The sequence below is a fragment of the Ipomoea nil genome, unplaced genomic scaffold, assembly GCF_001879475.1.
Source record: "Ipomoea nil cultivar Tokyo-kokei standard unplaced genomic scaffold, Asagao_1.1 scaffold0164, whole genome shotgun sequence".
Lineage (NCBI taxonomy): Eukaryota > Viridiplantae > Streptophyta > Magnoliopsida > Solanales > Convolvulaceae > Ipomoea > Ipomoea nil.
The window spans coordinates 1,546,333-1,559,136 of record NW_017616592.1 but is presented as its reverse complement, the minus strand read 5'-3'; the positions used below and the strand labels follow the sequence as shown (position 1 = coordinate 1,559,136).

The 12,804-nt window shown below is 35.6% G+C and overlaps 1 protein-coding gene across 1 annotated transcript; it reads right to left on the bottom strand.

The window, feature by feature from the left end:
• Positions 1–10,982: 10,982 nt before the first annotated feature.
• On the bottom strand, positions 10,983–12,089 carry LOC109175570. Its single transcript, XM_019324848.1, has 2 exons — positions 11,430–12,089; positions 10,983–11,345 (listed from the first exon to the last, which is right to left on the bottom strand). Exons 1-2 carry the CDS (start codon positions 12,087–12,089, stop codon positions 10,983–10,985), a joined length of 1,023 nt encoding a protein of 340 aa, XP_019180393.1.
• Between the last annotated feature and the right edge of the window lie 715 nt (positions 12,090–12,804).

Sequence of the window (12,804 nt, the reverse complement as noted above, 5' to 3'; positions counted from 1 at the left end):
TTTATCTAATATACTGCTTTTAACAAATTCATCAAGAAATAAATTTAAATTTACACTTACGCCCTTTTTGGTAAAATAGTTAGCCTATCAGTCAATTTTGTCTTATTTGATCACTATTAGCTATTTGAACTAGTTAAACAATCAATATGAGTGATTGATTAATTAGTTTTTTTGTAATAATTTATTGTTTCAAAATGCTAAAATTCAAAAAGTTGTTCAAAGTAGCTTTTTGATCAGTTTTTTGAGAAATTCATTTTGCATGTAATCAGCTATCATATAACAACTAATTTACCAAACACTTTTCTATAATCAGCTAATGCTATTAACTAGATAGTCAAACTCACTAACATAATCAACTAATAACTATCTGCTAACACTTATTTACCAAACACCTCATTAAGCTGAGGTTACATGTTGGTAGACCATCCACGTTTTTGGGGTATAGCTGACGTTTGTGAGAATATGAAATTATGAATCCTAATGAATTTGACATGATTGCTGTTGAAAAGCTACAGAATTAGGGTATTCTAACTTTTATTTATTTATTTATTTATTTAAAGCAAGGGTATTCTAACTTAGAGACAAATAATGGTGTGTCTTGTTCATGAGTTTACACTATAGGAATGAAAATCAAAAGTATAGTTAGTTTTTGATTGACAACTTTTTAAAATATAACTATTGGATTTGCTTACCCCTTCAATTAAAAATCTCATTCCCTAATTAAAAAGTGTATCATTCTATCTTATTGGTAATATAATTTTTAAGTTTGGATTAGTACTATTAGATTTTTGTTTTGATTTTTTTTGTTTTGTTCATATTGATGCTTTGGATGTCATTATATTAGGATCAATTACCTTGAATCCTTGATTGTTTGTTTTTGTATTTTTAAAACATTTATTTCCATTATAGGTCATACACAATCAAACATCAATATTAGTAAACATTCCAATTCCACCCTACTACCAACATGCAAAATACTTTTACCAAAACCATTACTAAGTATTTGATTTCCATTTCGATTCTGATTCTCATGTACGAATCAAACACAGTGTACCCTAAGTGTTATATTCATATATATCGTAGCATTAAATGAAAACATTAGAATCAAGCATTGAAGTATGAAAAGCAATTGGAAGGTTTAATGAATTGAAAGTGATTTTGATGAGATGCATAAGCATAATAGTAAGCATAATTAAGTTGGGTAGTTGATACTGCAGTATGAAGTGTAGTTGAATATATATAGTGGCATGACGGGTAGTTAAATATCATGCCCAACGTACACATTAGGGATAGTTATTTAAAAAAAGAAAAAGAAAAAAAGAAAAAAAAAAAAAAGGGATAGTTGAATATCATGTCCAACGTACACATTAGGGTTGACCGTGATTTTGACAAACATGTAAACCCATCGATTGAATTAGGGGTGTAAACGAGCCGAGCCGAGCCCGAGCCTGGGTATGCTCATGCTCGAGCTCGTTAATGATAGCACTGCTCGAGCTCGAGCTCGAGCTCGGCAATTGTCGAGCTGCTCGAGCTCGAGCTCGAGCAGCTCGATTCTTCGAGCTCGAGTTTAGGTTAGAATTTGAGCTCAATTTTGATCTCGAATTTGACCTGTTTGATTTAAAATTTAAACTACTTTGTTTTATGACTTTTATCCATACATAATTATTAAACTATTTTAATTTTCCTCCCCTAATTATTATTTTTATATACTAAATATAATATAATTATATTATATATTATATATTATACAATATATTATAAGGCTCGTGAACGGCTCGTCGAGCTGCGAGCCTACAATACCTAAGCTCGGCTCGTGCTCGTTTAATCCACGAGCTGCTCGAGCTCGAGCCGAGCTCAATTTTGACCGAGTTCGAGCCGAGCGTTAATCGAACTGCTCACGAGCGACTCGTGAGCGGCTCGGCTCATTTACACCCCTAGATTGAATATGATGGCATGGAGGGTAGTCCGAAGCATGCACGTACATGCATGTTATAATAATTACTGTTTTTTTTTTTTTTTTTTTTGAGAATAATTATAATAATTACTTTAATTTGGAAAAGGGTATTGATGGGCCTAATTAACCTACCTGTGTAAGATTTTCCCTAACCTACATGTATTATATATTAGCGCCTTAATTAAGTGGTGCAAGTTTAAGTAGTTTGATTTGACTAAATAACTAAAAGTTGTTATTCAACCAGACTCTATGCTTAATGTAAACCTGTATTGATAGGATACATGATATTCATCATATAGCACATTCAGTTACGGTACTCATACTACTCAGTAGACACATATGCACCATCTGTGATTCTGAGTCCAGTATGAGGCAAATAATGACTAACGCTGGAGATCAACACTGCTTCCGCTGCTACGAGGTCAGGTTTAATCTAACAACCTGATCAACACATACACTTTTAGATGATTTAGAATTTAGATAGTGATGGAGAGAACAAGGAGTAAATATAATATGACAAATTATTCTATGGACTCGGGTCCACCTTGAGATACACATTTACATACTAAATGTTTATAATTTACTTTTTAAAAACTCAAAATTTGTGATGACCTTGGGCAATTTATATCGTGCACCAGGGCGTACATTGCATTGTGCGCCCTTGTGCAAAACGACGTCGTTTTGTACCCTTTTTTTTTTTTGGGAAATTCCGCTTTTCGCGTCTGCGATTAACTTCTTTAAAAAAAAATCTCATGTTTTGAAATGTACATAATTGCATAACAGAATGTATATAATTGTATAACAGAATACACATACTCTTTTTTGAAAAGATAATACACATAATCTAACATAATACATAACACACATAAACTTTTAACATAATACACAGAAAGATCATATTCGGCCTCTTGCACTGGATAATATCCAACAAGACTCGAATTGTCGCAGGGTTGCCAAGCCCCCGACAATTCCACGGCAAGAGACTCATTGTGTCTGCATCGCAGCACCCGCCGGAAAGATGTTGTTTGTCCATCACTCGATCAATATCTAAAAAATAAAATTAAAACCTAATAGATTTTTTTTTGAAGGGTAAAAATGGAATAAAACTGAGCATCCCCATTAGTTGATTTTCACCATTTTTTAGAATGACTTTACTTAGGTGGAGGAGAGAAGGGGAGGAAAGAGAAAGAATAAGGTCTTCCTGCAAAACTTGGATTTTTATCAGAAATGTGAGACCCATTGAAATTAAATATGGCTCAGCTTGCTTCGCGTGCACTGCAAAACCAGCGCCCAGCAGGCGCGTGCAATCCACGTGCCCACTGTGCGCGTAAACCTGCATTGTTTATCTTTTTTTTTTTTTTTTTTTTTTTTTTTTTTTTTTTTTTTTTTAAAAAAAATTTCTTTCATATTTTGTTTTCTCCATTTTCTATTTCCTCCTATTTTCTCTTTCGTAATCACACTTACAAAAACTCCTCAAAAATCACACCAAAAACTTCATTATTATTCCCAAAAACTCCACTATATAAACTCCATAAAAATCTCTTCTACAGAAATATCAAAGATAAAAGCTCCATTCCCTCAAGGGTGGAAGGAAAAATATTTGGTTACGGACTGAGGGTTTTGATGATGGGTTAAAACAAAGAAAAATAATAACAATGAGAGGATAAGTGCTTAGCACTTATTTAAATAAATAAAAGGTTCAAAGGGGACACAAGGGGTAATAACATATATAATGGTAGGCTTAAAGGCTAATGGCTAAACAAAAATGGACTAAATCACTTCAAAACATGCAAAACTTAGGAGTAAGAGTTTATGAGCTGATCATATTTCAGCTGTTGATATTGATGATATGAGCTGTTGATCATTTTGCATCAATATCAAAACATGCAAAATATAAAGTTCCGATTTTTCATTAATAAATTGTCCTGTATATTAATGAATTGCCTTGTACCCCACTCCGCTGCTTCGTCTTTCTTCGTCATCAACAACAACAAGACTCTTCACAAAAAAACTCATTTAATAGACCATCTTGCATACATCCGCAGTAGTACAATGGAAGATTTTTTGCATGAAATGGCTTCCATTAACAAGGGTACATCATCTTCAAAATTTTATACAGAAAATTACAAACTCAGGAACCTGAAAACAGTAGAGCAAATTGCTTTATGTGCCAATTTTAAGAGAATGACGGGAAATTGCAGTCACATGTAGAGACACTAAGATTTTGAGATTCAAAAATCAAAGAATTTACAAGTGGAGAAGGTCCAGACAAACGACACAGCCTTGCTGTCACAGTGGTAGCTGTACACATGACAAGGGTCAAGATTCAATAAATTTTAGTTATGTTCCCTCTGTTGATATTGATGCAAAAGAAAAAAAAAGTGCAATATTTTACTTCGAATTTTATATTAAACTATAGAGCAATCATATTTCAGTTTATGAGCTGCAAAGAGAAATCATATTGCAATTGAAAGTGTTGGTTTTTTTCTTATGAAATGACTTGCTGCATAGCTGCAATATAAGTATATTTTATTTGATATGTATTAAAAATTCTTATTTAATTAGCCAGCCAATTGCAAGCAATCAAGAATGCAAAATTTCATTCTATGAACAACTCTTAATCTAAAAAAAAAAAGGTATAGAATTACAGATAAATATATGCAGAGCAAAAACTCTCTTGTTAAAACATCTATTAATTAACCTCCAAAATACCATGTTTCAACCAATACAATATTCATTGAGCAAAAAAACATTACAAATTGGCATTGTTACTGCTAACATCAAAACACATGGTTAGTGAATATACACAAGGTAGGCTTCTTTAACTTCTTTAGAGCTGGTGGTAGTCCATAACACATCCTAACTCCATGTTCATTTTGTTGGATGATAGAAGTTGAGCCAAGATGTTCTTCAACTATGACAGGTTTTTCTTGAAAAGGAGTAGGGTTTTCTTCAAATGGTGTCGAGAAATCAAACATATTCATGAAGTAAATATCATCTTGAGTGATTTGTTCTTCATTTACTGGAATGCTGGCATGTTCTTCAGTTATTGGAATGCCTTGTTGTTCTGGAGTGCTTTGTTGCTCTTCGATAAATATTTGAATTAGCTCACTTGCTTTCAATGTCCTTTTCCTTGGTTTCATCTGAAATAAAATATGAATAACATTTGTAATCATTGATCAAAATATATAAAATGATTGAATATGATAATATACTATACTTTTACCTGTTTAGATTTCCTATTAACCTTTTCTGGACAACTTCTGCAGTTATGACCTGCCTTCCTACATATGGTGCAATGCAATTGGATGTGTTTCCTAGCCACTTTTACTCTATCTTTGCTGATTTTTGAACAGGTTAACTCATCAGCTGATTTTTTCCTTGGTCTACCTGGCCTGGAAGTGTATAGAGGTGGAAGAGGTGGTTTTCTATCAGATATTGGCCATTGCTCAGGCCCAGCCATAGGATGTATGGATTGTCCATATATTTGCAAATAAGAATTCTTAGAATAACACTTGTGAACAAATTCATGAACTGATCCTTTGATTAGCCAAATAGCACACACTGCATGCTTACATGGGATTCCTACAATACAATTTAAGTTGTTAGTGTTTTAACTATAATAAAAAAGTAAAAACAAAAAAGAATATACTATGCAATTACCTGTTAAGTCCCACTTCAAGAACAACTTTTCCTCTCCAAGTTAACCTCTTGTTGATCCCCATACATTCCTCTAACTTCAAAGAGATGGTAATCACATTGGGTAGCAATGCAACTTGCAGCTTGTTTCTCAATCACAACTAACTTATCTAAAATCCTAGGACAAATACTAGTAATCCATGCCTTGCCAGTCTCCCTACAGTTATACATTTTTTTTTTTCATTAACATTTGTCCCATTGATTCTAGGCATCCAATAATTGGTTGTTGTCTTGCTTCAGATATGGCACTATTAAAACATTCACAAATATTATTTACCAACATATCACTATATGAGTGACATGAGAAGTGTGATTGCGACCATTCTCTAGGATGTTTATCAACTAACCACTCAAATGAATTAACATCTAATTCCTTCAAAGCTCTAAAAGCTGCAGTAAACTCAGAAACAGTCCATGCTCTAGCACATCTCCACAGTGCATCTTTAATAGACTTACCTTGGAAGCCTGCTACTTTCATATTCCCATAGAGATGTCCAACACAAAATCTGTGTTCCATTCTTGGTATAACATCTTGATGTGCTGCAATTATCCCCTTCTGTTTGTCAGAAATTAGAGTAAATTCATGCTCAAAATCATCTGAAATCTCCAAATCCCTCTTCAACAATTTTAAAACCCAATTCCATGATTGTTTTGTTTCCTTCTCAACTATGGCATAACATAAAGGGAAAAATGATATCATTGGAATCTATTCCAATTGCAGTTAACAACACACCTCCTGTTAAATTCTTCAAGTGAGTGTCATCAACTCCAATAATTGGCCTACAATACTTAAAGCCCTTCTTGCATGCATCCTAACACATGTAGAACCCTAGAAATCTTTCATCCCCATCAAATTCTTGTAATTCACTCAACTTAACTGAATATTTGGACATTGGATTGGTTCTATTTCCAACAGATAATTCCAAATCTTATTTAAGTTCTCTTCATTTCCTTGAATCATTTGTTTTGCTTTGGCTAGCACTCTATAAGTTTGCCTTTCACTCATATTAAACTTGTCATCATTGCGCACTTTCTCTTTAAACTTGAGCATCTTCCAGTCTTGATGAAATTTAATCTCATTACACCCTCGATCTCTTAGCTACCTTAGATGAGTTCAACATCCCATTATCAAAGGCCCATAAACAACCTTCATAATTTTCCTGCATCTTTAAAATCCTCCATTAGAAAGAGTTAATCACTTTTCTAAGACTTATTCTAAAATGACATCTATCAGTTTTGCATTCTACAATGAATCTCTCTCTATCATTCTTCACAACCTTAAGATCTTTACCATTTTTAATTGCATAGTTTTGCAATGCATCCTTGAATTCTTGCTTAGAGGCAAATGTCATACCTAGAGTGAAATGTGAGTTATTCATATCTCTACTTGGCCTAAAACTAATCCACAAACTACCCGATATCTCACCATCACTGTCTGACTCCACAATAGAGGCATCATCAGAAAGATTTGGTTCAAATGAATTATATAAAGTATCATTAACCCCACCAATTTCAATTAATGGGTCTACATGAGTCTCAAAATCCATGTCATCCCTAGTTTCACTGTTATCAAACTCCCTATCTATAACACCCCACTTTTCTTAATACTAATCCACATTTACTTAACAGTCAAAGATAACTAAACAAGATTAAAGCAAGATTAAAACTTAAACAAAACCATCCATCAAGGGTGTTACCGCCACAGTCACTACCCATGGTGACTGCACAGGCTACAAAAGGAAATCTAACTAGAGTCAAAGCTCAAACAACTACAAGATAAGCTTGGGGAACAAAGCCCTGGTGTTCCACACCAACAAAGGATTAAGTAATATCTAAACATCATAGTTTAACAGATTCTACACTAGAATCTAACAACTCAAAGTCTACGCACTAAACTAGCTCGTGCACGCTCAAACACTGGGCCCACCTGAAAGGGGTTAACAAACAACAAGTAGAAAGCAACCCGTTAGCACGAAGCTAAGTATAATGCCACTCAACCCTGTAAAATACTACAATATATACTTTTGGAAAACATTTGTTTCACATACTTAGATCAAGTATTCTCAATCACTTAAGCAACATTTATACATGCTCCTCAGGGTTTCTATATGCTTGTAACCTAATTATCAAATAGGTATACTATCTCAATCATTTAACTCATCAACAAACTCATGCTTTCACATGCTTAACTTATCATGGCGATATACACTAATCATACTCAAACTAGCTAGTGGTTAAAAAATATACTTATATTTTAACAAGCAATCTCATGCTAACATATAACCCAATTAACAATCTCATGCTATCATATAACTCGATCCCGGTAGTGAATATTAAATAGGTATACTATCTCAATCCCGAGTGTCCGAGCCTCAAGGGCCCGCGAGTCCCGGTCCGAAATGACACGTACCTGAGCCACAGGGGCCTGACCACAGCACATCTATTGCCTAGCGGGGCTTGTGGCAGGGCTTGAGGAGCCCCGCCGCCTGGATTTGCCAAGCGGTGGCCTAGGGCCACGGCTCTTACCATGAGCCGTGCCCTAAGGTCGTGCCTCCACGGGGCTGGCCAACGGTCCCTGCCTAGGGCCGTTGGCTAGCTCCGTGACTCATATGGTGCACACTGTCTTGTGCACCAATGAGATTCTTCTTCACCTGTAATGCAATTTCAGGCAATCAAACACTCTCAAATCCTCAACAACTCATCATAGATCAACAATAGACCACTTACTAGCTCAACCACAACATATATCTAGCATTTCTAAGAATTTTAACTAATAAAAAAACTTCACATAGTCTATAAAAGCTTATGGGAGCCCATGGGGTTATACATTTGTAGTTTCTTCCTTTTTGCTAGTATTCCACCTTCTTCCCAAGCTAGCTACACCCTCCTTCACCTCTGTGTTTTCTTTGGTGTTCTTGTAGAGCTTTTGAGGAGGAAGACAAGGTTGGAAATCAAGAGGAAAAGTCTAATAGCTTTCTAATTTATAGGGGCACTAAACCCTAGGAGAATCCATAATGATTTGTGGAGGGCATAATGGTAAAAGTTTGGCTAAGGAATGTATCAGACAAAGGGTTGGATGCTTGTGGTCTACCAAGCTTCATGGACCAAGTCTAAATTCATAGTTTAAAAGAGTTCTTGGGGTAAAAATGCATTTTTCCAAAAATATTTCCTAGACAACCACTTAGTTTAGGTTCCTCAGTTTTTTCCCGGTTTCACTCAGATTGACTTTTGGATCAAAATCATGGTACGCGATGTACCCGAAAATTTAGGATTTTAGACTTAAAATAAGTCCCGGTGTTGAATTTATTTAAAAGTGGCTCAAAATAATTTATTCAAACACCGATTTTATCGCAAAATTTTTTATAGAGTGAAAAATGGCTATTTTAGAATTTCTTAAAAACGAATTTATAAAATTAAATTTTTGGTTGTCACACTATGAGAACAATTCTCTTCATAGTTCCAATCACTCTCACTGCCATTAGGTCCTGCATTTTCACCTTCAAATACAAATATACGTTCAACACTTGGAATGAAAATTGCCTTTACTTAGAATAGCATCACAATTGTCTTCTTAACAAGGAAAAAATCATAGTTTAAAATCTAATTGAGCCATTGAGGAAATCCAACAACATGGAGTTAGAATATGATTAACATTAATGTGTTTTGCATGCAAGCAAGTCATCAAAGCAGAAAATATTTGAGAGATAACAATTGTTAAGTAAAAATTAAAAGAGGAAAGTAACACCTCTGCTGCTTTGATGAAAGTAACAATTGCTAAGCAAAAAATATGTTCTCATCTGCTAGGAATTTTTCATTATTCAATGTTAATACTTTTTACTGTCTAAGGAAAGCATTGTTTGGAACAATCCCTTTCTATTGTCACTAATAATGGTCCCCACAGAAATGCAAAAGAACTGACAAACACTTCAAATAAAGTAGTGTCTCACCAAATGCCAAATACATAAAAAAGAGATCAAGTATTTCATATTTTGGTCCCCACAGAAATGCACAACGATAAATTGAATAAAATAGACAAGTACAACTCATACAAACCATGGACAGAGAATATACAAACTGCTACCCTTATCTCTTTCCTAAACTACTACCCTATTCATACAAACCTCCACTATAAAAACTCAAAATTTTTATCATTGATTCAGTGTTCTTACCGTATGCCATCATGTTCGAAGAATATGCGACTATTTGTGAAGCCATGCCAGTGAAGCCAATATTATACTTGATGTTTCTTCCTTGATTTCGTCCAGGCGTTGCTGATTAAGAAGGAATTTTGGGTTGATTTGAGTTAGGTTTTGTAGAGGTTTTGTTGCTTACAGTGAGAGGATATGTAGATACGTGAGAAGAATATGAGTTTTTTTTTTTTTTTTTTTTTTTTTTGTTTTTAGTTTCGCAGAGGAAGAAGGAAAAATGCGAAGGAGAGAGTGACAGAGAAAGGGAGGGGGGGGGGGCTGCGCTTCTGTGAAGAGTCTTGTTGTTGTTGATGACGAAGAAAGACGAAGCAGCGGAGTGGGGTACAAGGCATTCATTAATTTTATTTTATTTTCTTTTGTTTATTTTTTATTGATGGTGAAAGACTTATTTACCCTTCTAAAATCTAAATATACAGAACAATTTATTAATTCCGATCGGAACTTACCGCTCAGATGACCGGAAGGACTAAAAATGAAAAAAAAAAAAAAAATCAAAGTCAAGAACTACTTATGTCAGGAATGAAAGTTGTGAACCTAAATTGACGGATGCACTAAAGTCATGGGACCAAAAGTGGAAAAAACTCTAAGGAGTAATGAGGCAAGTTCTAGCAAAACACCCATGACTGAAATCTCATATAAGTCTTCACTAGCAATGCATAACACACAAGATCAAGAATTAATCCAATTAATGAGTGGTTAACAAGACTATTGGCAAGAGAATAGATCAATCACGTGTTACACCTCAAATCATCAATCACAAATTGAATTGCAACAAGTACCACCAAAACAAACAACAAACCAACAAGAGAGAGCAATTGTAACTGCATGCTATAACAAGCAACTTATTAACCAAAAGAACCTGAGTCATCCAAGCAAAAATTTTAAATTTACCACAAACGGTAGACTCCTCCCCCACACTTAAAACTTTGCATCGTCCCTGATGCAAAACAAGAGAAAAGGAGAACAAGAGAAAAGAGAAAGGTAAAAAGCCATAAAACAAAGACTAACTAGACGAAATAGAGAAAAGCAATAAACAAGCAATATGAAAGATAACATGGGGTGCCTTCCATTAAGCGTTAAGTTTAACGTCGCTAGCTTGACGTAACCTCATTATGGCGTGCTCATCCCGGTTGATCCGTGAGGTTATCCTCATCCCAAGACATGGTGTAGAGCATGTTGCATTCTCCAACTCCAAGAGATTGTGGCTCATCAAGAACATTAAATGCATCTCTTTCTTCCCCAAAATCGAAGATCATTGTCCCCTTCCTTGCATCAATTACAGCTCCAGTTGTGGCCAAGAAAGGTCTCGCTAAAATGATTGGAACATCGGGATTTTCTTGCACATCTATCACAATAAAGTCACAAGTCACAAAATACCCTTCCACACGGACTGGAACATCCTCAAGAATTTCAATAGGGCTCCTAGAAGACTGATCAGCGCATTGCAATGTAAGTTGGATTGGTTGTGGAACCCCCAAATTCAACTTTTGTCAAAGGGATAGAGGCATGACATTAACACTAGCTACTAAATCACAAAGGGATCTTTTTATAGGACAGCCCCCAATCACACAAGGAATCGTGAATTTCCCCGGATCTCTATGCTTACGAAGAGGCTTCCCTATACCTGGTGTCAAAGCCCGGTACTCTTGTGCCATAACAATCATCTCTTGCTCCCCATACTTCCTCTTCTTAGCAAGAATATCCCTCAAAAATTTTCCATAAGATGGAACTTGTAAAAGTAAATTAAGTAAGGGAATTGAAACTTTCAAACTCTTAACTATCTCCAAAAACTTTTTCCACCTACTCTCTTTTGCTTGCTTTTGAAATTTTTGAGGAAAGGACAATGGTGGTTCATACCTTCTCACGGGCTTCTCTACCTCATCATGAACTTGTGGATTATTCTTCACATCAGCTGACTCAACTTCTTCTTTCTCAAGTTTCTCCTCAATCTCCACATCAACAGTTTTATTTGGAGTTGATGTTTTGATTGGAAGAGATGGATCTCCAAGTACCTTGTCACTCCTTGTAACAATTGCATTGACATGTTTTCTAGGATTTTCGGGGCAAGCGGGCAACTTTCTAGTTACTTTGGTGCAAGATGTAGAGGCTTGATTGGCAAGTTGATTCTCTAGCATCTTATTGTGGGCACTCAATTGATCCAACCTCTCTGTCACTTGCTTGAGTCTCTCTTCACTTTGTAATTGGGATTTTAGTAGCATATTCATCATGGCTCCCAAATCTGGTTGTGGTGGAGCTTCCAAAGTAGGTAAATGAGGTCTAGTTGGAGACTACATGCACACCTTGAAATTGTTGCCCTTGGAATCCTGGTGGTCCTCTATTGACAAAATGTTGGGGATTTGCAGCCCCCATTGGATTTCTTTGGATTGCTCTATGAAAATCCTGGGTGGTTTCTTGAAGAAGTTGGATTGTAGGCCCCTTGAGGTTGAAAAGATTGTTGTTGTGGCCTATTGTACCCCACCAAATTAATATGCTCCACGGGGGATTGAGAACTAGGATCATTAAGGCATTCTCCCAGATTGTGCCTACCACCACAAAGATCACACATTTGAGAGTGATTTGGGCTAGCTTTTTTACCAAGGAAGCTACATTATCCACCTTGGCTGACAAGACTGAAATTTGCTCCACTTTATGAATGCCTCCTACAGGTTTTTGAGAAGATCTCTCCGAGTACCATGTTGATCAATTCATAGCAATCTTCTCCAATAATTCCTCGGCTGGAGTGGGGTCCAAACTGTGAATGATCCACCCGAAGAAGCATCAACTAGAACTCTTAAACTGTCAAGCAATCTTTCATAAAATTACATCATCAATTCTCAACTTTGAATGCCATGGTGTGGACACGGCCTCCTCAGCTCTTTAAATCTCTCCCAAGCCTCAATCAAAGATTCAGTTGCCAGTTGCTTAAAATTTTGAATTGCTCTC

Excerpts from the sequence above, each read along its gene's own strand:
- LOC109175570 (XM_019324848.1), bottom strand. The coding sequence starts at position 12,089 with ATGATGAATATGCTACTAAAATCCCAATTACAAAGTGAAGAGAGACTC. Across the intron at positions 11,346-11,429 it reads GGAAATTCACGATTCCTTGT|TTGAATTTGGGGGTTCCACA; the intron begins GTGATTGGGGGC and ends CTTTGACAAAAG.